Source organism: Dryobates pubescens, chromosome 2 (genome assembly GCF_014839835.1).
Source record: "Dryobates pubescens isolate bDryPub1 chromosome 2, bDryPub1.pri, whole genome shotgun sequence".
NCBI lineage: Eukaryota > Metazoa > Chordata > Aves > Piciformes > Picidae > Dryobates > Dryobates pubescens.
In genome coordinates, this window is record NC_071613.1 from 45,953,720 (window position 1) to 45,980,730 (window position 27,011).

The 27,011-nt window shown below is 42.3% G+C and overlaps 1 protein-coding gene across 1 annotated transcript; it reads right to left on the minus strand.

Moving 5' to 3' along the window:
* Positions 1 to 930: 930 nt before the first annotated feature.
* Positions 931 to 26,608, minus strand: CFAP221 (cilia and flagella associated protein 221). The gene is made up of 23 exons (XM_009904423.2): positions 26,473 to 26,608; positions 25,932 to 26,032; positions 24,854 to 24,940; positions 24,652 to 24,747; positions 24,085 to 24,182; positions 20,942 to 21,045; positions 18,672 to 18,831; positions 18,055 to 18,175; positions 17,850 to 17,961; positions 17,523 to 17,630; positions 16,888 to 16,976; positions 15,783 to 15,872; positions 14,280 to 14,375; positions 12,086 to 12,176; positions 9,815 to 9,942; positions 9,304 to 9,384; positions 7,963 to 8,070; positions 7,702 to 7,821; positions 6,165 to 6,323; positions 5,662 to 5,756; positions 4,850 to 4,939; positions 4,578 to 4,667; positions 931 to 1,057 (listed from the first exon to the last, which is right to left on the minus strand). The coding sequence occupies exons 1-23, from the start codon at positions 26,606 to 26,608 to the stop codon at positions 931 to 933; spliced, it is 2,487 nt and encodes an 828-aa protein (XP_009902725.2).
* Positions 26,609 to 27,011: the final 403 nt, after the last annotated feature.

A 27,011-nucleotide genomic window follows, 5' to 3' on the forward strand; every position in this document is an offset into this window, starting at 1 on the left:
TTTCCCATTTTTTATCTCCCTGGCCTTTTTAACAGTTTGTCTACATCGATCTCCTCTCTCTGGAATAAACTCTTTCTGAGCATTTTAAGGATGTCTGGAAAGAAGTATGGCTTCTAGGAATGCAGTATATGTTGCTGTATTTTCCATGCCATGTACAGAAGATACGTGCTTTTTAGCACAAACCCCCGTGACCACTCTTCAAACTGAGCCACCAACTCGCTGTGGATAAACCCAATTTTGCCTGATGCCCAGCCTGTCTACAAGAAAGTAAAAGAGATCTCAGCTGAAAGCTGATATGCTTGAGAAATATTCCTAGGGAATACACCTGGAAAATTACAGGTGTCTCACAAGGCTCTTGAGTTTGTTGCCCCAACCCATGCCCGCTTTGAGCCAAGAGAGCTGTGCATTGAATTAAACCCCTGAGCAGCTAATGAAATCTGCTTGGACATTACCTTAGGGGACGGTGACTGTGTTCAAACCTTCTCTTTCACTACAGAATCTCCAGTGTACGATTTACAGTCAAATCTGAGACTTAGTGACTTACCTGCAAAAATCCCAGGGCAGGTCATAACTAAAAAACCAATCAAAATCAGAAAAGAATGTGGTCAGGAGAACTTGTGACATTTTATTTGCAAACAGTGGGCTGTAGATTAATTGCCAAACTATTTACATGGTAGTGCTATGGTTTTACGTTCCTTCACACCAGGACAAAATGAGCAGCTACACAGCTGAGGGTTCTCGTTGGAGCAATCACTGTGTTTGGGGCAGCGGTCAGAGTGAGAGTCCTAGACAGAGCTGGCATTGCCAGTGGTTCTCTTCTCCTTGCATAAGAAGTTGCTGACCTCACCAAACATAAGTAGGTTTTGCTGGGCCATGGGAGGCCTCACACATTAACAGGAACATCAGTGCCAGACCAGGGATTTTGTAAAACTACTCTAATCCCAGAATAAGGGTTTTATTAAGTGCCTTCAGCTTCATTTTCTCCATGTGTTTTTGAACGTTCTCTCTGAGCTCCTTCTGGCACTGAAGGTGTCCATCTGGACTGTTGTGCAGGTCTCTGCAAGAAGTTTAAGAAGTCATTTGTATTTATAATAGCCAGGAGATCTACTTAGGAATGCTGACAAAAAAGAAGAAGACACAACATTTCTCTTTTCTTACTATAATGAACACTTGAGGGTATCACAGTATAACTAAGGTTGGAAGAGACCCCAAGGATCATCAAGTCCAACCTGTCTTGATAGACCTCACAACTAGACCATGGCACCAAGTGCCACGTTCAATCCCCTCTTGAACACCTCCAGGGACGGTGACTCCACCACCTCCCTGGGCAGCCCATTTGAATGACGAACTACTCGCTCAGTGAAGAACTTTCTCCTCACTTCGAGTCTAAACCTCCCCTGGCACAGCTTGAGACTGTGTTCCATTACTTATGCACACCTGGAAAATGAGTGAAACTATAAAAAGAACATTGACTCTTGGCTTGGCCAGTTAGGAAAGCAAACCATCTAGGTAAACACTAGAATGAATTTTAGATTTTCTCTATGAAGGGGCATATGATGGAATGGCCACAACAAGAGCAACCACAGGAAAAGCAGATTTGCCTTAAGGATAAAATGCTGAAAACTACTGTGTGCTCTGCCATCTAGTGAAAGGCTCCCCCATCCATAACCACAAAGAACCTTCCAGGGACAAAAGAAAGGATTGGGACTTCATTGTTGGCTAACACATTTTAGTTTCCTTTTTGACAAAGCCAGGGCTTTCAACAAGTGCTGGAACGTGGCCCAGGCCACGAGGATGATCAGAGGGCTGGAGCACCTCTCCTATGAGGACAGACTGAGGGAGCTGGGGCTATTCAGTCTGGAGAAGAGAAGGCTCCAAGGAGACCTAATTGTGGCCTTCCAGTATCTGAAGGGGGCCTAGAAGAAAGCTGGGGAGGGACTTTTTAGGGTGTCAGGTAATGATGGGACTAGGAGAAATGGAACAAAACTAGAAATGGGTAGATTCAGATTGGATGTTAGGAAGAAGTTCTTCCCCATGAGGGTGGTGAGACACTGGAACAGGTTGCCCAGGGAGGTGGTAGAAGCCCCATCCCTGGAGGTTTTTAAAGCCAGGCTGGCTGTGGCTCTGAGCAACCTGATCTAGTGTGAGGTGTCCCTGTCCATGGCATTGGGGGGTGGAACTAGATGATCCTTGAGGTCCCTTCCAACCCTAACAATTCTATGATTCTGTAAGTAAATACCAATATAGAAAAGTATTTTCATTTTTGAAGAAAATGTCCAAACCTTCAAAAGAACCTTATGGTTATAAAACTACTTACCCAGGAAAAGCACCATCCAGCACTGTGTCACTGTGGAGAAAAAGGACACTCTTTAGTTACATAAGCTATCCCAAATCATCATAGAATTGTTTTGGTTGGAAAAGACCTCTAAGATCATCAAGTCCAACCACCAGCCTGAGACCACCATGGCAATTTCCCCTTGTCCTACCACCACAAGCCCTTGTAAAAAGTCCCTCCCCAGCTTTCTTGTAGGCCCTTCCAAGGCCACTGGCCATTCCAAATCACACTGCCACTTCGCTGTGGTGTGATTCCAGCAGAGCAAAGCCCCAGAGCTACACCTGGATGGTGCAGACAGACCCTTTCCAGAAGCTATCGTTCTACAGGATGGTTACACCAGCGCTTGGAGGCCACCCAAGCACCATGTGGGTACCACAGCAGCCATGCAATAATGGCTGGGTCCAGCAGTGCACACATTGACGGTAGGCTGAACATGAGCCTGCAGTGTGCCCAGGCAGCCAGGAGGGCCAATGGCATCCTGGCCTGCATCAGGAACAGTGTGGCCAGCAGGAGCAGGGAGGTCATTCTGCCCCTGTACACTGCACTGGTTAGGCCACACCTTGAGTACTGTGTCCAGTTCTGGGCCCCTCAGTTTAGGAAGGATGCTGACTTGCTGGAGCATGTCCAGAAAAGGGCAACAAGGTTGGTGAGGGGCTTGGAGCACAAGCCCTGTGAGGAGAGATTGAGGGAGCTGGGGTTGCTTAGTCTGGAGAGGAGGAGACTCAGGGGTGACCTTATTGCTCTCTACAACTACCTGAAGGGGGGTTGTAGTGAGGCGGAGGTTGGTCTCTTCTCCCAGGCAACCAGTACCAGAACAAGAGGGCACAGTCTCAGGCTGCGTCAGGGGACGTTTAGGCTGGAGGTTAGGAGGAAGTTTTACACAGAGAGAGTGATTGCCCATTGGAATGGGCTGCCTGAGGAGGTGGTGGGGTCGCCGTCACTGGGGGTGTTCAGGGCAAGGCTTGACAGGATGCTTGGTTCCATGGTTTAGTTGATTGGGTGGTGTCGGATGATAGGTTGGACACGATGATCTTGAAGGTCTCTTCCAACCTGGTTTATTCTATTCTATTCTATTCTATTATTCTGGCCAACAGGATTTAAGCAGCAAGACAGTGCCTCAGCACCTTCAAAATATTCTTCCATACACCATTGCTTCACATTTAAACTTTGAATATGACAAGAAAAGTGTCACACAATGCAAAAAGCATCACTGAGTCAGACATACTGGTGTTTTCAACTCAAATTACTTTCAGTCAATGCAGCAATTGGTGTTTTGTCAGAGGGCTCATAATATGCAGCACCCCCTCAAAGTTTAATGGCTGACAGTTGCAAAGGATTTGAACGTCTATCATTTTCCTCTAAAATGAAAGAAAAAGGGATAGCCTCATTTCTTAATGACTCTGAAAGCTTCAGAGGCCATATGCACTTCCTGAAGTCTAATCACCCTAGCCATATGCTTGTTTGCATCCGTCCTGCAGCATCACACATACCCCAGTTTCATGAAGGGCATCCACTTCTGCTTCCAGCCCCACAGAACTGCTGGGCAGTCCTGAAATGCTGCTCCAAAGCCACGGTTGTAACCATCAACCTTATCCAAGACCCATTTGATCTTCAACTTTCCTTCAGGTTCCCCCTCAAGGTTTCTCTACTGAGCTACAAATTCAGGACATGGGGTGGATAACACTGGAAGCAAAAGGTGGAATTTGTCCCTTACAGTGGCCACTTTACATTTTAGGGAGCAGGTAATTCAGAGTTTATTAATGCAAGCTACTTCACATGCTGTGCTGTGTGCCTAAAACGTGTGTTAGTCAAGTGGGAAGCACGGGCAGCAGAGAAAATGTGATCTACTCCTAGGAAAAGCCCAAGAAAAAAGCACATCAGAGGAAAATTCTATGGGTTCATTCCCCTGCCAGCATTAATACCTAACCAGAAGAGTCACTGAAAAGGAAATGCCACTGGTTCAAGAACATTGAATATCTCTGTATAGGCAAGAAAGCTGCCTCATGTGTTAGATCATATTGATAAAACCAAATTCAAAGTCATGCAGGCCAGTGTCACATTCTGAAATCCAATCTGGAGATTGCATTTGCTGTGCAACTTTGTTCACAGTACCAGGACTTGCATCCCACTCATGATGTAGCCCCTAAAGTATGACTTTCTAAGTATCCCCTTCTGGAAGGAAGGGGATTTTTGTCTTCAGATTCTTTCCCATTCCTCTGCCACAACTTCAAATTATGCCTACCTTTCTTCTTTTGTCTGCCCAATTTGAGGAAATTCAGCTCTCACCATCTCTGGAGTGAGAATCATTTTGAATTCATCTTCATCTGCCTCACTGAAAATTAGTAAAATGAAGAACAACAAGGCTTTGTTATACAACAACAACAACAAAGTATGTTTTATGCAAGAGGAACTTTGTGCTTTTGCCTCTGAGGATCTCTCAGGGTAAGTTTAGACACATCCATTTAAGTGGCTAAGACATAATCACACTGAATACAAAATAAAGGAGAAACTTACCTGTCAATTACATTCTCCCTGTCTCTCTCAGGCAAGTCATACAGCACAGGTGGTACATCTCTTGGAAGCATATCTGAACTGTAAGGATCCCTGTGATGGAAATGGAATTAGTTTAAGAAGGACAGAGAGTAACTGCACTCAGTGCTTGTATTTTGAAGCTTCACAGTAGTTGTAGTTGCAATGAAAGTGAGTACACAGAAACTGCTGTGATATGAGGGAAGTGCATGCAGGACTGGCTTTTTAAAGCTAACAGCAAAACTGGGCTTCTATTGCACAAATGCATAATTACTTTTTGTTGAAATAATGAAACTCTGCTTATCACCTTGATCATGAGTTGTTCTGCATTCTGCTAACCTAGAGAGTCACTGGTCATTGGAATGGGCTGCCCAGGGAGGTGGTGGAGTCACCGTCCCTGGAGGTGTTCAAGAGGAGATTGGATGTGGCACTTGGTGCCATGGTCTAGTCATGAGGTCTGTGGAGACAGGTTGGACTTGGTGATCCTTGGGGTCTCTTCCAACCTTAGTTATACTGTGATACTGTGATACTGCGAATGTGAGCCTGAGAGATGTTGGCTACCACTGGCTGCAGGTGCCTGTGTGTTACAGGTTGTGCCATTCATACTTCTGCAGGACAGGGTCTTCTGGCACTGAATCAAAAAGCATTCAGGTGAGATGTTATTGAAAGCTCAGACTGGAATTAATTCCACCTACAGGCCCACTTTTATCTTTGGAGCTAGCTACTGGGCAATGCCATTGCAGACAGCAAGAAAGCAGTGCAGGGTAGAAGCACTATATACCAAAATTCTTTCTTACCTCAGTGTTATACTTGGCAATGTGGGAGTGTCAGAAAAAGCAGAATACACCACAGGCAAGAATCTTCTCCATTCCATTACTCCACAGATCACTTCCTGAAATGACATGTGCTACAGCAGTCAGACCTCTAACACATAATGCAGTGGGGAGAGAGGATTGCAGGACAGATCATCTAACTTCTTGGCTGAGAGATGAATAAGGGGAGCTGAAGTTCTCCATATTTAAAAGATGCTTCCTCTGCTGGAAGGTTATGAAAAACCCAACAGACAGTGAAAAGAAGGAAAGGGCAGAGAAATACTCAAGGATAAATAAGAGACATGAATAGAGTCTAACAAGAACAAGATACTCTGACCCATGGTGCTGATTATTTAGGTGCACGCACAATTTCTGTTTGAAATTTTGTTCTATCTAGGATGATTCTTCATCCTCCTTTTTGATTCCTTGGACCAAATTCTCAGCAAGAACAGACCAGGTACTTACATAATAAATCCCAAAGGCCATACCTCATGATGCAGAAATTTCTTCTGTGTGACTGGAATACTGGATCCTTTGGGACATTCCTTGGTAAAGGTATATTTTGGATGAGGGCAGAGATGATATTCAATATCTGTTTCAGAGTAGGCCAAAGGAGGTAAAACTGCAACTAGTCCTGGAGTGGGGTTCTAGAAATAACAGATTATTAAAAAAAAAACAAACCCAAAACATCCTGAGCATCATAAATAACTAAATTCATGAAAATTCAGTGCCTACAATGAATGTAGTCTCCTTAGATTCACACCTTTGTCTCACTGTGACGGCTCTGTTTGCTGTCCACTCCACTTGTCATAAACCCATAATATACCTGGCTTACCCATGCTCTTTGCTGCCTAAAATACAGAAATTTAGGCATTGTTTCCAAGTTGGGAAGAAAAAAACATTGCCTGATTACTCCCAAACTCACTGCTGATGCTCCTAGCAGTTCAGAATCCAAGAATGGGAACTGGCCACGCTGTGATGGAAGCTAGTGAGCATTTTGCCATCTATTTCACAAGCACCTGTTTCTGAATAAAGTCTAATGCTGGGTAGTGTGGGATCAGACTGTGCCTGGCTCTTACACTGACAGGACAGAGGATCTCACCAGTTTATCCACTGGAGCCCTGGCCACACACTGTGAGGACAAGTCTATACCATATATGTTATGCCAAGATCACCAGACTAGCATACTGGGCTCTGGGCCATTGCATCTAAGTAATGCTGAAAGACAGAGCCACCCAAGTCAGGCACGCTGCCATGCCGGCTTGAGGATGCTGCCTGTACCCATACATGGCACTTCACTGAGCTATGCAGCTGTCTCTGCCTGATCAGAGACACCTCAGGGACCTCCAGGCTGTGCTGCACTGTGTGGGATATACCTTCTGTAGCTGGTGCCAAGTAGCACTATCTACATCACAGTTAAATAAGACAAAATCCTCCCATGCACATGGTTGTAATTTTTTGAACCTCTGTGCCTAATGATTTGGAAATGTGGTTTTGGGATGCTAAGAAAAGTGCTTGAAACTTGAAGGCAGTGGGATGCAATGTGAACAAAGAGTTTGACTTCACTTAGCTAAACAGGAGACAAAACTGGCACCTGTTCTACCTACCCAGGCAAGAATATGAGGTTATAGAAGGACTGAGATGCCAAGATCTTGGCTCTTCTCCTAATGTCCAGATGGGGAAACAAACAGAGAAGAAAGGAGGGGCCCATGGTGTTCCAGGGAATCCAGGGATCAGTGAGCATTTGTCAAGTTCTCTGCCATCACTGTCAACTTTGTGTTACCATTCCTTTCCTAAACTGACTAAATTCCACCTTGAAGTGAAATGGTGCCCATCTCAGTGGGGTAAGCTCTGCGAGTCCTGTCTACCAGGGCTTGCACCTTGAAGGATTATTCTCACTCTGGTTAGTTTTATATACACCAATCTAAGTAAGAGAATTGCCTACCAATTGCACATCAGGCTTCTGAGGAAACAGAGACCATTTCTTCTTTCTTAGGTTCTGTGTGGAAGTCAGCTTATACTTACAAAAATGCGAAGTGGGCTGCCCTCTGCAGGGTGGACTAAAGCTTGGGGAGGAACCAACTTTAAGAGGCTGATACCCCTTTCTGCTGCTTCTTCTGCAGCAGCTACTTGAATCAACTCATCCTTGAAAAACACAGACATCAAAGGTTTTCACAGTGTAGTGAGCCTTTTGGTATAAAATGCTGGGACAAAGTTCATCAAACAATTGTAGAAAGGTAGGGTTGGGAGTGACTTCAGCAAAGTTTGCATGTGAGAGAATGTTACCTGGGCTCCCTGCCTCAGCGGTCGGTTAAGTTGTTGAGGTTTGTAACTTGTGGCTGCATAGTGTGTACAAACTGGCTGGTAATTCATAATTCTGAAATGCTGAGGAACCTAAGTGCAAAGGAAAAAAGATGTGCTGCAAGATGGCAAGAATCACCTTTGATTACTTCATAAAGTGAATGGAATATTCCAGTTTTACCATGGACATGTCTTGGATAAAAGATTCCTGGATCATTATTCTGCAATGTGGTATAGCACCAAAACTTTCACCAGGACAAGCTGACCATGTATATAAAGGAGTATTTCTGTTCCTGCTTTTCTATGAAGGATCATGGATTTAACAGTTAATATACTGCAATTAATGTGTTAAGTAAAATATATAACACTGATAGATGAAGTAATGTGTAATAAAGGCAAAAGAAGCTCCCAGAAAGCTTCTAGACTTGTTGCACTACCTGAAAAAAAGGGGAAGCAGACACTGAGCCAAAATATGCATTGACTTAAATCTGAAGAAATATTTTTACTTTGATAGGGTTCAGAATTTGATCTTTTTCTATTCAAAAAAATTGGAATGGAAAGGGTTTGGAAGTTAGGAGGAAAAAAATATTACTGCAGTTTTAAGGTTGAAAAAACATTATATATCGCAAGAAGATATTTGCACTTCTTATGCAGGAATGAGGGAACTAAGCATGCAAAACTGGATGCCAAACAAACAAAATACTGCCATTACTTTCTAAGGCTTCTGCTACTTTCTAAAAGGAAGAACACTTTTGTAATGTCACTTTTATAAAACTCTAAGATAAAAGGAAAAACCGTGCGGCATGCAGAGAGGTTTTGTTGTTAGATAGCAATTTCTGCTGAGGCAATTCATCTCTCTGTCTGGAAAGAGGGGACTATTGCTGACTTTTCTCCTTAGTATCAGGTGATAGGATGAGAGGAAACAGCCTGAAACTGTGCCAGGGGAGGTTTAGATTGGACATTAGGAGAAAAAAAATTTCCTGCAAGAGTAGTGAGACACTGAATTGGTTGCCCAGGGAGGTGGCTGAGTCAGCGTCCCTGAAGGCATTCAAGCAACGTGTGGACATGGCACTTTGGAACATGGTTTAATGGGCATGGTGGAGTTGATGATCTTAGAGATCTTTTCCAACCAAAACAACTCTATGACTCAAACCAATTCTATGATTCTAAAAGCTTGTTACTTATGAAAACCAGTCATACAGCCATAGTAAGGCAACATTTCTACTGGGCTGAACCCTGAGGCCACTGAATCAGACAGAAACCACATCTAACACGACTGGGGAAAGAGAGACACATGATACAGCTGAGGGAGCTGTACTGACTCACCTTTAAGTCATAAAAAGGAAGAAAGTGTCCGACTTTCACATCTACAGGTCCAACAGGGACTGGGCCAAGAGCATCAGGTGCCTGAAAGCACACATATTTAAAGCCCAGTAATATGGCAGATGTTTTGTTTTGCATTGGCAGCAATCTATCAGCACAACTACTAAAAAACAGATGGAAATCTCATGTAAAGATTTCTTTTGCTGTTTCTCCTGTCCCTTCTTGGAGTTTGGTATTTCAGTTACTTTTTATTTCTTCGTCACAATCACTGATATTAACTGATCCTTAATGTGTTACATGGAATTTTAGAATGCAACTAAGGGAATGCAAGTTTTTTCCCTTTTCTTTTTCAGCAGCCCCATTAGCCAGCCTGAAGTCCTGAATTAATTTCGTGGAACCCTAGGACACCAGTCACATTGTGAAATTTCAATAAAGGCAGTAGCAAGCCTGGGGCTAATGTCTTCAACAAAATTCTACCTTGAGTGCTGGCCACCATTTTGGTTACTATACCTACCAACTCATGGTGGAATTCCTGGGAAGTGTGAAAAGGGAACTCAAATGGCAAGATACGATCTTCAGATATGCTGGAAGTAAAGCGCTGATATTCTTCACTCTTCTCTGGTCTGCTGAAACTCTTGCCTTCTGTCATGAATGGAAAGCAAATATTAAGATGTTGGAATATATTTTAATATAGACTTTGAAAAATAGAAACATGCCACAAAATGTATTAACATCTTTCTAAGACAGGATGTACCTAGTGAGGGAGCCATATGAGGAGAGGCTGAGGGAGCTGGGGTTGCTTAGCCTAGAGAAGAGGAGGCTCAGAGGAGACCTTATTGCTTTCTACAACTACCTGAAAGGAGGTTGTAGCCAGGTGGGGGTTGGTCTCTTCTCTCAGGCAACAACCAACAGAACAAGAGGACACAGTCTCAAGCTGTGCCAGGGGAGGTTTAGGCTGGATGTTAGGAAGAAGTGTTTCACAGAAAGAGTGATTTGCCATTAGAATGGGCTGCACAGGGAGGTGGCGGAGTCACCATCACTGGAGGTGTTTAGGAAGAGTCTGCATGGGGTGCTTGGTTGCATGGTTTAGTTGATTAGTTAGTGTTGGATGATAGGTTGGACTTGATGATCTCAAAGGTTAATTCTATATTCTATTCTATTTTGATTTGTAAAAAAATAAGGTAGTATTTCCTAAAGGCATTAAATGCCACATCTCCAAGATACCAGGACTGGAAGACAGATCGAATTTCCCCTTTTTAAAAGGAAATTACAACCCACTCACTCCAGCATGGTCCTCTATCTCATTCCTCTCAGAGAGGCAGAGCCAAGGTAGAAGGCCTCTCTTATACTGTAAATGCCACTTTGCCTTCTACCTGAAAGCACCTCTGCAACTCCTGCATATTGGGAATTAAAAGTGCCTATTTGCAGAAGCAAAAAAAGTCCTGATATAGAAAGGCATTTCAGCAGTTGCCAAATTGTATGTGTAGAAGGGAGTAGGAATTTAGAGACAAATTATCTTCTGTTTCCCATATACTCAACTGTGACTCCCCTCACAGAAGGCCATTTTCTTACTATGACTGTTAAAGAAGCAGCAACTTTTCCAGGTCAACCTTTTTGTTTCACAGTAAAGAAAAGTGATTACTGGAAAGGACTTCTATGAGAAAACTCTAAGAAGGAAAATGAAACCTGGCCACCTAGCCATGGCTCCTACTGTCTCATTTCATTGAGTTTATGTATCTTGCCTTCATCACATTCATGTGTCTTTCCCTATTCAATGTGAGAGCTCCTCTTACCCTGTGTCACAGAATCACAGAATGGTAGGGGTTGGAAGTGACCTCTGAAGATCATTGAGTCCAACACCCCTGACAGAACAGGACCACCTAAAGCAGATCACATAGGAACACATCCAGGCAGGCCTTGAAGGTCTCCAGAGATGGAGACTCCACACATCTTTGGGCAGCCTGGCCCAGTGCTCTACCACCCTCAAAGTAAAAAAGTTCCTCCTCATGTTTCCCATATTCAAATTCCATCCCCTTACCTCTTGGCCTGCCACCGGGGATCACTGAGAAGAGTCTGGGCATATCTTCTTGACACCCACCCCTCAGACATTTGTAAGCACTAATAACCCTTCTGCCGCTTGCTGTGGGGAGTGCTGATGGGAACAGTTCCCACTCCATGGTTTGGATAGGGGTGAGCAGGAGAGAAGGCAGCTATGGGAAAGCCTTGCAAGCTTTCCTCACCAGGATGCTCCAACACAAGGTCACTGCAGGATGTCACAACCCAGGCCCCTGCTTCTGCCTGACCCTGGGCAGAGGTGGGCAGCCCAGCTAAGCCCTGCCAGGGCTGGCCCAGCCTGTGACACTGCCATGCACTTTCACCACTCCAAATGGCAGCTGAAGGGAACCCTCCCTCGGGTCCCCTTTGTCTCTAACCTCTTGGGCTCCACTTGATGTTTTGCAATGTGCATGGTAAAACACGGGCATAGGCTGCCCAGAGAGGTGGTGGATGCCCCATCCGTGGAAACATTCAAAGTCAGGCTGGATGGGGCTCTGAGCAACCTTAGCTAGTTACAGATGTCCCTGCTCACTGCAAAGGAGTTGGACTAGACAACCTTTAAAAGTCTCTTCCAACTTAAACTATTCTACATTTCTGTCTTGTCATGCAATTTTGCTGGAAGACTCCTTTGTAAGGACTCTGTCTTTATGTTTATACACCTGACACACTGCAGTACAATCTGGTTTGTCATAATTCATGGCCAACACCAACTTGTTCTCCCACTCCTTACCAGATGCACAGCCTTCCTCCAAACCTCTGGCTTCTCTGGTTAGCCCACGGAACAGAAGCAGTAAATGATTTAGCCGAATCTGACTCACAACCTGACAGAATGATTCAAAAGTTTAATATTAAAGTTGAACACTCCAAAATTCACAGCCTTAGAAATGTAAAGACATTCCAACTGTATTTGTTCTACAAAGCTCACTTAAGCCATCTCTGTTTCAGAATTTTTACTACAGTTTTCTGTTCAGAAGGGAATAAAAGGGGAAGGAGAGAAGTAGAATGGATCTCCCCAGCAACATTATCTAACAAAAACAGTTCAAACCTTCACTTAAGTCTTGCAGCTGAGTTAGGCTCTGTTGGCTAGATCCTAATACTTCAGCTGTGTCTATTTGCATATACAGATTTAACAATAGGGAAATGGTTAGTTCATTAGGGCCATATGAATACTTGTGGCTCTGTGAATGAGAATAGGTAGTAACCTGCACTGTGCATTTGGCCCAGTGCCATATAGCTGAGGGCAACAATGAAGAGTTCTAGGTTTTAATACTGGAAGAGGCCATTTAGCCACCTTCTTATTTGTGATACAGATAAGAGCATTTTACTTTAGGATCCCCATATTGGGCCTAATATTGTGTGGTAGTTTTAGGCTAGGCCTTTAAAAAATAGATTGAAGAAAAACATCCAAACTGGATACTAGGAGAGCAGGAAATTTCCATATTGCTTGCCACATTCAGATTTCATAGGAAAAGAGCAGTGAAGATGCAAGATCATATTTAAAGCCAATGAGAGAAGTGATTTTACTGATTAACTTCCAGGTTGGAAAGGATCTTAGAAGGCCCTAATCCAACCTCCTGCTCCAAGCAAGGTCATCAATGAGATCAGACCAGGTTCTTTAGGTCTATATCCAGTCTGGTCTCAAAAACATCCAAGGATGTAAACTGTACAACATATCTGGGCAACCTGTTCCAATGACTGACAGTCACTGTGGTGGAAAAGTCTCTCCTTATACAGGGTAAACACCTCTCTTACTTGAATTTATGCCTGCTGTTTCCCATGCTCCCACCATACACAATTGCAAAGATACTGGCTATATCATCAGCAACCTCCTCAGAGGTTGTGGTCGTTTGAGGCTGTGCCTTTAAGAACAAACACTGCTGGAACACACTGGCTAATGTTTTCGGTACTAGAACCAAAACATTCTGATATTCTAAACGAATTTCATTGGTTGATAAACAAAAGTGCAGCTTTAGATTGTAGAGCAGTTGGAAATTTTTTTTCCTCAGTTCAGCTCGGTTTGGGAGTTGGGGGAGTTTGGAGGTTTCAGCCTGTTCTCCCTGCCTGCTTCTTCTGCGAACTGCTGGAGTTGGCCTTCAGATAAGCAAACACTAATCCTGCATGGGCTTTTGAAGCTTGCTAACAACTCTTCTCCTTAGTAACTTGCCTTTCTCTCTCTCTAACCCCTTTTTGGGGAAAAAGGGAGGTAGGGGGGGGAGAGAGGGGGTTCCAAGGAGGGGATCCCTCCCTCGGGGAGAGATTTTTGTTGTGTTATTTGTCTTTGCTGTGTATTTCTGTGTATATATTGTAAATACCTGTATATATTGTGTCATATATAACCTGCTTTCCATATATGCTTGTAAATATATAGCTTGCTCTTCAACTGAGTTAGCTGTGGTTTCTTACTCTGTGGAGGAGGGAGAGCTAAGCCCTCTCTCAACCTACCACAGAGGTGTTGGGAGGTGCAGATCTCTCTCCACATTCCCTCTCCAGCCAGGCTAAGTGTCTCCTCACAGAGTGAGTGCTCCAGATCCTGACCATTTTGGTGGTTCTACATTGAACTCACTGCAAGCTACTGATGTCTCTCTTGTACTAGGAACCCCAAACTGCACACAATACTCTGTACACATTTTCAAATCTTCTCTTTTTTGTGCAGAAATATTTTTAAGTTTAAAAACCCTTTAAATCCATCTGCATTTGTTTAGTATCGATTGCAATACTGAACACCAGAAGAAGCACTGGATGAAGCATCAGCTGGATACAAAACTTACTCCAGATCCTTATTTTCTGGCGAAGTAGGGACATTATTTATCAAACTACCAAATCCCTGGCTAGTTGTGAAGGCTCCTTACATGCTAGTTTGCATGTACTTTTGTGCTGTTTCCAAGGTGTCAAGCCATAACATGCATTCTGGTTGTTCACATTACCTTGTATGCTGCTTGTTGGAATTTCCTCAACATCCTCTTTCTGTTGTACCAGGGGTCATTCTGAAGCAAGTCAAATGTGGGATGGACACTTGGATACTGCAAGGTATTTGTTTAAAAAGGAAACAGAAAAGAAAAAGAACAACCCTTTTATGTGCAGACATGGCACTTCAGGCCATGATGATGTTAGGTAGGTCAATGGCTGGGTTAATGATCTTGGAGGTCTTTTCCAACTCAAACAATTCTACGATTTTAAGGGAGAAGTTTCCTCCAGCCCAAGGCACTCCTTATGCTATTTCTAAACATTGAAATGAAGTCACATGAAAACATTTGCAGTATTGGCATTTAACCAGAAGCCTTCACTGCAGGACTTAATGGAGGTAATTTCCAAATATGTGCAGATTCAGCATAGGGACTGCAGAGATAATGTAGCATGGTCTGCATCCACGTGAATTATAATCACATACTATGACCTAAATGCAATACACAGGCAGTCAGGTAGTGGAGAGTATGGACTAGGTCTCTACTAAATGCACATTTCATCTTGCACAAATGTGAACCTGGGATAGCTGTAAGGGCTCAAACCAGGGGCCCAGCAAAAACAGTATCCTGTCTTCAGTAATGGCTGATAGCACATACCTGCAGAAGGGAGAAAGAGTGGGGTAAACTCTGAGTGACAACTCCCCAGAATAACCTCCCCATACCTAGTGATCTCTGGTTCTTGTGACAGAGGAGGTGCCTCTGTAAGTTGTCAGAATGTTCTCTGAACACAAGTAAATCTCTTTCTTGATGCATGAATGTCCTCTCCAGTTTTAAACTTATGTGACAGAATAATGTGGCTCTAGAAGACACTCCAGAGGACCCAGAGTGCAGTTCTTCTCAGCAGGAGTGCAGCTGCTCAACCAATGTTTAGATTAGGAAGGTCTTCAAAGCACCAGCTCCACATAACCCCATGCCTTGCCTCACCCAACAGTTTGCAGCACATTATAACAGGCTTAAGAATATAGTAAAAGACATCAGCTATTATGTTCCTCAAGAAGGCAGCAAGGATCCTTTGTGCTGCAAACAAAGTTCCTTCCATAGCAGGGTATCTATTAAGCAAAGCTCCCAATAATCATAGGAAATGGATCATAGGAAGTATCTCACACCACAGAGAAAGACAAAACAATCTAAGTACCAGAAAGGTCCCTGCTAATCTGACCTGCAGGTAAAGATTGAAGAAACTGTTGTGATATGCTTTAACACTATGCTTAGGCTACTCCTGGGAGAACTTTCAGAAACAAGCAATGTGAATCTCGGGTTAGGCCTGCAGATTTCCACTTGCTTCTCACATTACAACATCATCAGATGAGTTTTGCATGCAGTGCAATGATTGCCCTACTGTGTGCTTAAAGTAAAATGGGAAAGAAGATTGATAAAGAAAGGGGAATATTAGGAGGAAAAGTACTCAGTGCCAAGCATCTGTGGTGGTTCAGTAGCTTAGTAGGTGGCAAGATATAAGCAAACCTGGTCCACGGGCCGGATAACGCGTCTGGAAGAAACTTCTACTTCACTCCTCTGAAACTCCTGTTCTATGATAGGATCTCCTCTTTGGATCTAATTTGCCACGAGGAAGAACAATCACATTAGTACAAAGCATCCATTCTCCTGTACAATTAGTGGAACTCGCATCCAGTTCCAGAGGTGTTCACAAAACACAAGACTTCATTCCCTTCTAGGGAGTGATTATTGCAACCCTTGAGCAGATCAAAGAAATTAAAAGAATATCTTTTTGGGGTCTGAGTTTTCATCAGGTCCCTGCCCTAATGAAGCACAGTTTGTTTTGCATAGCCAGTCAGACAGAGAGGGTTACAGAACCAACACCGTAAGTTAGCATCTGAATAGATCTTCCCAGACAACAGTGTTGCACCTTTCCCATGTTCTGTGAACACCTCTGTATTGGTTTCCAGTGGTGCCAGCTCTTTAATCTGTTCACATGTGAAACAGTTTGTTACCCATATCACTTCATTTTGAGGCTCTCTCAAAGTGTTCAGGCATGCTGGATGTATATCAGTGCTTCTTTTCACTGTGCCTCTTCAATACCAGTCCTATTTACCTATTCTTTAATTTCTTGAACAGAGACCCTGGGGTCATTTTGCAGAGTGAAATCTCCTGAGGTTTTAGTTAGTACAATGGAAGACAGACCAGTTAAGATTCTCCAGGACACTCCCAGGTGGTATAACACAAGGACCGCTCAATCAAATGATGGAGGGGTAATAAATCCTCTTTGAGGCCTAATGACACTCAACATGAACAAACTGACAGCATGAGCAAAAATCTGCCTCTGCTTTAAAGTCATGTTGGCTGTGAAACCATTCAGAGATCTCCACAGCTCCTCTATCCAAACAGGTAAGTTGTTTATACATCTAATTTAGTGATGAAACAACCTCACAATTCAGATCCTCTTTTTACTCACTTCCTCCTTTGTTAGTACTAAACACAATGGTAGTACAGGTTTGCATCGATACACTGAAGATGTAGACAGCTTGATACGATTCACTAGGTGCACTATTGCATAATCTGAAAGTATAAATTTGGCTTTAAATGTACAGAAAAGACAGCATAGACTAACCTTGTATTGCTCTTCTTCCCTCTGTCGGTTTTCAATCACCTCTTTTGTAAATTCCACAGAGACTGGATCTTTGCCTTTTCGAGCTTGCCTGCATTGACAGTGGAGACAAGAAAAAAGCCTTACTTAATGCAGCCTTTGCTTTATTTAAAGGCTAACAGACTTATTCTCCTCTTATCAAGGTGTCTAGGGGTCCATAACTTTCAGCATAAGAGCAGATCTGTGGATTGCTAATGAAACCTTGGTGTGCTTACACATGTGTTTTGCTTCAATCCATTTGATGTATGCACGCAATTCTGCACTCCATTACAGATTTTAGTCTTCTTTTATTGATAACCATCACAGAAGCTTCATTTGCCCTTAAGGGCACAGCATGAGATGCCTGAGAACAAGGTCAGGTGAACAAGGTTTTCAGGAAGATTTCTTTCTGAAGGCAACTAAAAGATAATCAATGGCTACTAGTATGGATTACTACTGGGACTGCTCTTAGGTGAAAAACATGAAAGTAAACCAACAGTAACTTGGCTGAAAAACAAACCCATCAGGACATGAAACAGCAGTATTATGCACTAGTGGTTATTGCATACATCATTAGTTCAAGCAAGCCCCACTACTGTTAATGTGGTTAAACAACACTTACTTCAGATAATTTGCTTCCTCCTCCTGAACATTTTGTTTTATTCTTAGTTGAAATACTGCTTCCTTCATCTGTCTTGTCTTTACCCCTTCACTGCCTCGGCAAAAGGCTACAGGAATACCAGAAAGCCGTATCACACTTCAAACTAGATTGAATTTTCAATTGGGAAATCCCCCCATTATGATAACTGATCTCATTAATATGCAAAGCTAGGATGAGAGTTCATACAGAAACTACAATCATATTACCTCAGTAATTCTGAAGGCGAATTTCTCATCAGAAACCTACAAATAGTGCTAAGACAAGTTTATGCTGTGTAATTGCCTACCTTCTTTCAAGCTCTTAATCTTCAGCTTGCCTGGGTCCTGATTCAAAACAGTAGCTACAGCATATGGATTCGACAAGTCTGTAGGGAATCTGAAGTTCTGGTATTGAATTTCCTAAGAGATATAAATTAATAGAAAGACAGAAAGAAAGAAATAAGAAAGATTTTTCAACCCAGGCAAGTACTTGTCATTATTATCTCTGCACACCTTTACGCTCTGAATAGGTGTAGATTGTGATTGGCTGAGTTGTTCTCTTCTCCACACCATGGATTTCCCTGCAGATGCAGTTTTTTTCTCCGGACTTCGTTGCTTGTCAAATTGTTCTTTTCTAGATGTCAGAAGGGCAGACATTGCTCTTATAAATACTCTGGTAAATGGCATGTAAGTCTAGTCCACGCATTTACATCCCCTGGAAATTTTGCTCCCAAATTACAAATGGAACTACACTTTCTAATCCCTGAAGTTCACCAAAAAAAAATGAAGTACAGCCCAAAAGACCTTACTGCTCCAAAGCTCCTGAATCTTGCAATGCTTTAGCAATAACATTGAGCATGCATCACCAAAGTTGAGGATGGTCAACACTTCCTTAAGGATATGTAACTTCTTATTTTATTTTGGTACAGTTTCATTTCATACAGATTAAGGTCTTTCTGAGCTAATGATGTAAAACAGCTGTTGCACATATTAGTATTTGTGTTAAATTAGTGCATTTTAAATTTCCATAGATACAAATGCTTTAAATGATTACAGCAAAATGGCATAAAATCCTATTGCATTGATTTTTTTTTTAGCACTGGGTAAAAACACTCAATGGTCACACATACATTAGACCCAGATGTGGTGTTGATGTTCCTGTGAATACACATACATAGGGTTTTGAGTGAAACTGTGCAATCCGTAACTGCATGGTCATTCGTGCCGTTGCATACTCAAGCGGGGAATATTTCACAGTCACTTCCACTTTCCCATTGCCTGGAATGATTCCTGAGATCAGAAGAGAAAACCAGTAAGAATCCATCTAACATGAGCCCTCTATGCTGAGATTGAGGATAGATTACATTTCTCAAAACAGTATCAATGCTTGAATGAATGGCAGTAGACCTGGAAAACATTTCAGGTCTCAAGAAGTCTTTCAAGGACTCTCCATTGCCAGATGATTGGAGATATTTTGCTAGAGCAGAGTGATTTGACAATAAGACACACAGTACTGCTGTGAAAATGATTGCCTGCTTGTGTGGAGAAATTCTTCACAGAATCATTTGCATCTGCCATTCTGAAGTCTCTGGCACTTTCTGCTTTCATGAGCAAAGCTTTTTAAATATATTCCTCTGTGCTCACTCAAGTTGTGGAAATCATCTCTGCTTGGTCTCAACCTGTCTCTGCTTGGGTTTATTTCCTTATTACCTTTTCCACTATTTTGTCAACCACTTTCACCACCTATGATATCACTAAACATTCAGTGAAATCCCAGGATAAAGGCCCTGATGCTCCTCATCACTTCTGCAAGACAGAGTTTATTCAGCTCACGAGAAATGTTAATTTCTCATCTCTCTAAAGTAACCACTGGCTGGTTTTCTGCATCCTGTCGTTTCAAGCACTAGTTCATTTCATTATTTTGTGGCATTTTTTTGGGTGTGTGTAATTTGTTTGACTATTTCATCATTACTAATCTCAGAACACACTGGCTTGCTTGAGTAGGAGCTGAAACCTACCGCTTTTCAGACAGCCTTCAGCATCTCAGAGCTTCTAGCTACCAAAGTCTTTGTCTTAAGTTTTACAGGGTTGATTTTTTTTCAGGGATATTTTTGTTCCCCTTTCTTCCAAGAACTAAGCCATCTTAGAAAGTGTGAATTAGTTCCAGCCACTTTGTCTATGACTATGCAAAACCCCCCAAAACTTCTTGATGAATTTCACAATTTCTCCCCAGTTTTACACAACTGCATTAGTTTCTTTTCTCCCTTGATATATCAAAACTTCTTTAAGCACAAAATAAGAAAGAGTATTATCCTAAAAGGTATATTCTGGATGAAAACAAGGCAGCAGAATAGGTCATCTTTGTGAACCACACATCTGACAGAAGCCAACTACTAACTCTGAAGAGTGACAATCTATCTGATGAGACAGGGCCAATTCATGCAATTGTATACACAGAACAACAGCAACTTTTATTGAAGTGCATAAATAATCAAAGTTGAAATTCCAGTCTCACAGATGGCACTAAGTGACAGATTTATGACGGTGTTTACTTATTTAGATCTTTATTTATTTTCATGGCATTGACCAGACTGCCTAAGTGAATTATGAAGCCAGGTCTCATTCACTTACACATTTTTGTCAAAAACACTTGGGCACTTAGATGCTTCTGCTGGAACCTGGCAAATTAAACAATGATAGCAGCTGACCTGCAAGCAGTATTATCTGCCTCAAGACAGAGAGCCCTCTCCAGCATTAGGCATGGAAATGGCTGAGCATACTATAACCAGAAGTCCCTGCCTCTTGCAAAGTCCGTGCACAGAGGTCTAGACTGAATCATGCTGCCCCATGAAACACCTGCAGCAGAGTGTGGTGTGCTCATCACTGTAACACTGCTGAAGCAACAGGACAGACATAATTCTGTCAAGTTCTTCCAGACTACTGGAGAAAGATAGGTATAGGTATATGTCTGATAGAGTAGAGATCACCTTTTACTTCCTCTGTGCCCCCAGTCAAGTAACATGATGCATACTCATTCCACAAAGATAGATATCTGTTCCTTTAATGGGACAGGAGACAGCCCTTGGAGAACAGTGCAATGAAAAGGTGAATGCTGGCCTTCCTGCCTCTCTCCTTTCCAAAGGCCAAACAAGCAAAGAGAGCAGACAAAGGCCAGATGGATTGTTTAAAACATTCCATATTTTGCCAGAGCTCTGTAGCTGGGCATTGACAAAAGAAATCTGCCGGCTATTTGCCATGGCTAACATTTATCAGCTTGCACTTACCTGGAAACACCCTGAGGCAAAGGCTTTTTCTGTACAGCACTGAATACACTGTCACAAGTAACTACACTTAATAAACACAGATATAACATTTAGAATGTTAAGTAATTTCAATCTACCAAATGTTGGCTGGACAGTGAAGGCTCTGTGAGGCTGAATAATATCAATGTAGAATTCAAAATCTACTGGACAGCTGCACTGTAAGGGGATAACATACTCCTTACTGAAAAGAGAGAAAGGAAGAAAGAAATTGATGGTCATTAATTACAGGCTGGAAAAAAACATATTACACACAACACACAATAAATTTATCTGTGTTCAGAGGGAGAAGTGACTTAGTGGGAAAATAGTCATTCCTTGTTCCAAAATAGCAAAATCTTTCAGATCTTTCATTCAGTGAGGAAATGAGAGCTAAATCTTGATTTGAAAGCTGGATATTTTACATCTCAACTTACTTCCTCCTACCCATACAGAATCTCATTACAGAAAAAAATATTGTAACATTTACATTTTAGATGTTATTTATGCATACCCTCACTTTCTTACAAACTGCCATATCTAGCAAGCAGACTGGAACAGCAGTAAGTACAGAATGAGAAATCAGCCTTCTCCCCTAGCCCTCTTTGTGGAAGATGATGAGAATAGACTGTGCAGTATTCAAAAGTGTTGAGAACTCCAGCACATCAGAACAACTAGACTTGAACCACTGTAGAAATAATGATGCCATGGCCTGATTTTCATAAAAGCCCTTTATGTCTCATGAAGGTTGCGTGAGGGGTATTAGCACACAACTTTTCAAGCTGCCTTGCTTTTGTATGCATCTATTTTCACACATCAAATTGAAACACAAAAGCATTGGTGTAACATCATCCATCAGCCTGCAAATCAAGACCAATTTACCCAGGCTTATTTCTGGTTTTTGTAAACTGTCTGACTGAAATCCTACCCTGCTGATTAACAAAGAATGCACGTTATACACAGTGCTCCTTTGGAGAGCACATTTTGATATGCCTGAGGAAATAAACAATAACGACAAAGTCCTTCCTTCTCTGCCTTAATATGACCTGCTCGTGAAGAAGATCTAATAGCAGACCAGGGAGGTAATTTGTTTTAAGGTATAGTGCAGCTTCCACAGTAACCAAGTGCCTTAAAACCAAGACAGCTATGCTGCCTGTTGCCTGATAGACATTCTGTGCCTAAAACCAGGTGGTAGAATATAGATCCTATCCAAAACTGATGGAACTAAAAGGCAGTTTTTCCATTGAGCTCCGTGGGCTACAGATTAGGCCCATAGTCCCCTGGGCTGCCTTGGTATAGCATCAAGTGGGGTCAGAGTGGCTGGAGAACAGCCAGGCAGAGAGGGACCTGGGGGTGCTGGTCGACAGTAGACTGAACATGAGCCTGCAGTGTGCCCAGGCAGCTAAGAGGGCCAATGGCATCCTGGCCTGCATCAGGAACAGTGTGGCCAGCAGGAGCAGGGAGGTCATTCTGCCCCTGTACACTGCACTGGTTAGGCCGCACCTCGAGTACTGTGTCCAGTTCTGGGCCCCTCAGTTTAGGAAGGATGTTGACTTGCTGGAACGAGTCCAGAGAAGAGCAACAAAGTTGGTGAGGGGTTTGGAACATAAGCCCTACGAGGAGAGGCTGAGGGAGCTGGGGTTGCTTAGCCTGGAGAGGAGGAGACTCAGGGGTGACCTTATTACTCTCTACAACTACCTGAAGGGAGGTTGTAGACAGATGGATGTTGGTCTCTTCTCCCAGGCGGCCAGTACCAGGACAAGAGGACACAGTCTCAGGCTGCACCAGGGGAGGTTCAGGCTAGATGTTAGGAAAAAGTTCTATACAGAGAGAGTGATTGCCCATTGGAATGGGCTGCCTGGGGAGGTGGTGGAGTCGCCATCATTGGAGGTTTTCAGGAGAAGACTTGATGGGGTGCTTGGTGCCGTGGGTTTGTTGTTTGGGTGGTGTTGGATTGGTTGATGGGTTGGACGTGATGATCTTGAAGATCTCTTCCAACCTAGTTTATTCTATGTATTCTACATATTCTAAGTGTGTCAGAGAGCTTTCATTTTTAAGAAAGCTTTTAACAGCCTCATGATGAAAAATACTGGTAAAAAATAAAGTTTGAAACCATCCCTTTTCTCCTCAGGAACTCTTCCAAATTCCCTCAGGTATGCCTGTATCCCTCAGTATCTCTGTTGTGCTGAAAATTTTTCCCATTATTTGAAATTTTATTTGGCACTCTATCTAATCTCTGCATTATGAGAGTAGGAAAATTATGTACATTTCAGCACTTGTTATGATAATTGAGCAAATAAGCAGAATCACATCATGTCTAGAGGCACCCAGAAAGCTGGAGGTATGTTTAGCCCTGTGAGAAAGCTGTAACATCACTTCTAACAGATTCCCTGGAGTTAACAGATTGAGATTAGAAAAACAAATCAAAAAAAGGACACAAACTTTCATCCTACAATGCCTGGCTCATTTTTACTGCAGAAACCTTTATTTTCCTTGCATGTGCCTTGCCTAGTCATATTTCTGTGCTTCAGTAAAATTCCTGAGTCACTTTCAACTCACAGGCTAACCCAAAATCCAGCTGCTAGTTCCTAGTTTTCATTCAAATCTTGACAAATCACCATAATTACAACATAGTCGATACACTACAGAACTAGACCCTAATCAACAGGATCTCCATTCTACTTTTCTCCCTCACAGTTCCTACTGATAATTACTACCAATTATTTAGTGAGAACAGTCAGTGTTACATCTATGCAACAGATTAATATGAAGTCTATGCCACTCAGTGTTCCACATCAGAAGATCACTTTAAATATTTTTAAACAGAAGAAACAAATCTAATGACTGATCATCTCTAGACCATTATCAGCTCATACCTTCATTTTTAGAAGGCTTCATCGTGAAAGGAAGATCCATTCACTTAGGACTTTTTAATGCTAAAAAGAATAGTACTTGGGAGTGTACAGATAATGAACAGCAGCCATGCTGCTTCACCATACAATGAATGGAGTTGACTGACTGAAACCCCAGTTTCATCTATGTACATCTATGTACATGTGCAGCATTTACTTGTGAATGTGCACTTGAAAGGGTTCATGCACAGAATTATTTTGCAGTCCAGATGGTAGCTGACTTGCTCAACATTTCTAAGACATTAAGTTGCACAAATAGAGGAAAATGAGATTTTTTTTCAGATTTTGTGTATGTCTCACAAATTGTGGACAAATGTCTGTCCTTGACTCACCTCTTACCAACTGACACATCAGACAGATTTATAAATGATGGCAGTTCTACATTCACAGCAGGGTAGGCATGCACAGGAATGAGTAATGTATCTTCTCCCTGTCAATAAAAAAAAAAAAAAAGAGGGCAAATCTTTATTTCTTACAGTGAATAAAGAAAGAAAATGTTTCTGTAAAGGTTGGCCAATAAGTGGGCATAAAACATCTTCAAGATCACTGTGTTGCACCTCAGGGTATCAACATTCTTCCTGTTTTCAGCACCCATCTGGTTTTCCCAGTATGCATCCAGAGTTTTCCCAGAACTCCTCAGCTAATATTGCCATCAGTGTAGCACAAAGACTGATCTACTGGCAGACAGTAAGAGAATAAGGAAGACAGTCTACCCACAAGTCTGGGATGTTGACAGAGAAAAAATGCAAGTACTTAAAATGAAGTACTCCAATCATGACTTCCTGGGAAAAAAAAAACCCAGTGGCTCTAGGGAGATTCACTGCACTTTTATCATAACCATGTCCTAGCAGTTGTTTCATTCCATTTCCAACTAAATATATTTTAGAATAAATCCTCACCTGACAGTGAATTCGGATGCAGTCATAGTAATACCGCCACTCATCAGGACAGAAGTCAACAGTAACTGCATACGAAAAGCCAGGGACAAGCTGGTGCTAGAAAATGACCCAACATTAAGATCAAACGCATGTAAAAGCTGTTTATATGACACAAAACCGGTGCTGCACACAAAGAGCAGTGTGAAGACTTTCTGACACTTACTGTTTTGGTGTATTTGATCTGAAAATACTTTGTCTGGGGTGGTATTATGCGAAGGCTTATTACATCGCCAGAAATATTTATCAGCTTCTGTTGAACAAAAAAACCCACAAACAAAATTGCAAACCACTTTACTGTAAGTCAATTGAGAAAGCCAACTGTACTTTCTGTGAGACTATCCGTAGCAAAGAAGCTGCATTCAACCAGGAAACAATAACTTTTACTTTAGCAGAAATAATTCACAACATGCTCTGAATTTAAAAGAAAGCTAATGTAAGCCTTGCAGCCTGCATTTTTATTCTTTGGAACCAAGTCACAATTCCTTACCTAGGAATAAAAGTCTTACTAAAGCAGACTTGAATCAAATTCTGGTCCTGTTTTGCTTATGTATAAAAGGAACCAAAAATGAAATAACCTATGGAGTTTGCCTTTACAGAGGTCTAAAATAATAGAAACAATCTAATATTCTACGGTTTTGTTTTGAATCACAACCCAAGTATCTTTGGATGGTGACAGTTCAGTCCCTAAAGCCTCCTGCATCTTGTTTACTTTCATTGTATCTGGAGAACCTAGTCCACCATAATCATCCATCCTCTGCCTCAAAGCACTTACCACATGAATACAGAAGGCAGACAAAGAGAAATCAGAGAGAAGAAAAGAAATTACCCAAACTATTCACAGGGAAAGGTAATCAAATCTATGCAGCAAGCTTCTTTCCTTAGATAAAACTGATCTTGGCAGAAGGCCAGGGATGCTTTCAAAACTTTCCCACCAGTGAACATGTTTGCAGGCACAGTGGCAGTCCAAGTACATTTTGAAAACTCTCTCTTATGGAGTTGAAGCATGAATCCTCCATTCAACATGTGCAAGTCATGTGAAGCAGAGAGGTAAAAGAGAGACCATAAAGGCCAGTGATGCACGCAGCATGGTACTCATCTCTTTTGTTACCGCAGGGCCACTGACTGCAAGTGCAGCTTTTTAGAGCACTCCACAGAGCAAAATGCCTCATGACCACAAGCAGTTCACTCAGCTTTTGTTGTCCTTTCAGAAGACCCAAGAGGATCCCTGCTCTGACACTTACCAGCTTCTGTTGGTGATGTTTTCCAACTTCATATCCGCCATAGTGTAACACAGCAGGCTCAGCCTGTATAAACTTGCTCCTCTGAAGCTCTGAAAAGATCTCTGCAGAGACAGACCATAAAACTGGTAGAAAAGGAGACCAGGTGAAACACACATGATGACTTTTACTCACATTATTTATGTTGCACTCCATGTATTATAGAGAAGGAAAAAAAAATACAGAAATTATTTCTCCTGTTAAGCAGGCATTACTCCTTAAAGATGGAAAGGTAAAGCATTATCTACTGCCCCACCAGAGCCACGACCCTGTTGCCAGTTTAGCTCTTGGCATCACGACTTCAACAACCCACACCAAAACTTCAGGGCCAGCCAGGATCAGTAGAGCCATTATTTCTTTCCTGACAACCTCTCTTATGATTTGGGATCACAGGAAGCTGAAGCAACAGGATGGGAGATTAGCCTGTGAGTTGTGAAAAAGAAAAAGTAAAGTGCCTGCTAGGATTGCTCCAAGGTTAGAGAATCACCAGAGAGCAGAAACTTACTTGTTTCCAACAGATGATTAGGGACAGGTCTTTTTTCAGGTTCCTCCACAAGGCTGTCCAGAAGGACACTGGGTATTTTCTCCGAGGATTTCTTAGCAGTTGTGATTTCTGTGGAGGCTGGCTGAACAATGTCCATGTTAGGACAGAAATGGAGTCTGAATGGTACTAAAATTCCTCAGCACCTGAGGGCAAATCAAAATAACGTAATGATCGTAGTATCTTCACTTGCACTGGAAGCATTTGTTGCCTAAAACTTAAAAAAACAACCCAAAACATTTAGGAGAGGAAGTTACCTGCTTTCTTACTGAAGTACTGTGTGTGCCAAGTACAAGGCCAGACTTGATTCTAGGAAACCTTGCTCCCACCACTAGCCCTAGCACTGTGGGCGTGTTCATTTGTTCTAGGGATTGAGATATTTGACTTTCAGGACTCTGTAATAAACATCTCTCTCTTCCTTCGTGTCCTGCAGCACAGAGGAGGTGAGGTTCTGCTGATAACTCCACTATCCAAACTGATTTCTGCAGAGCTGTTTTTCCAAT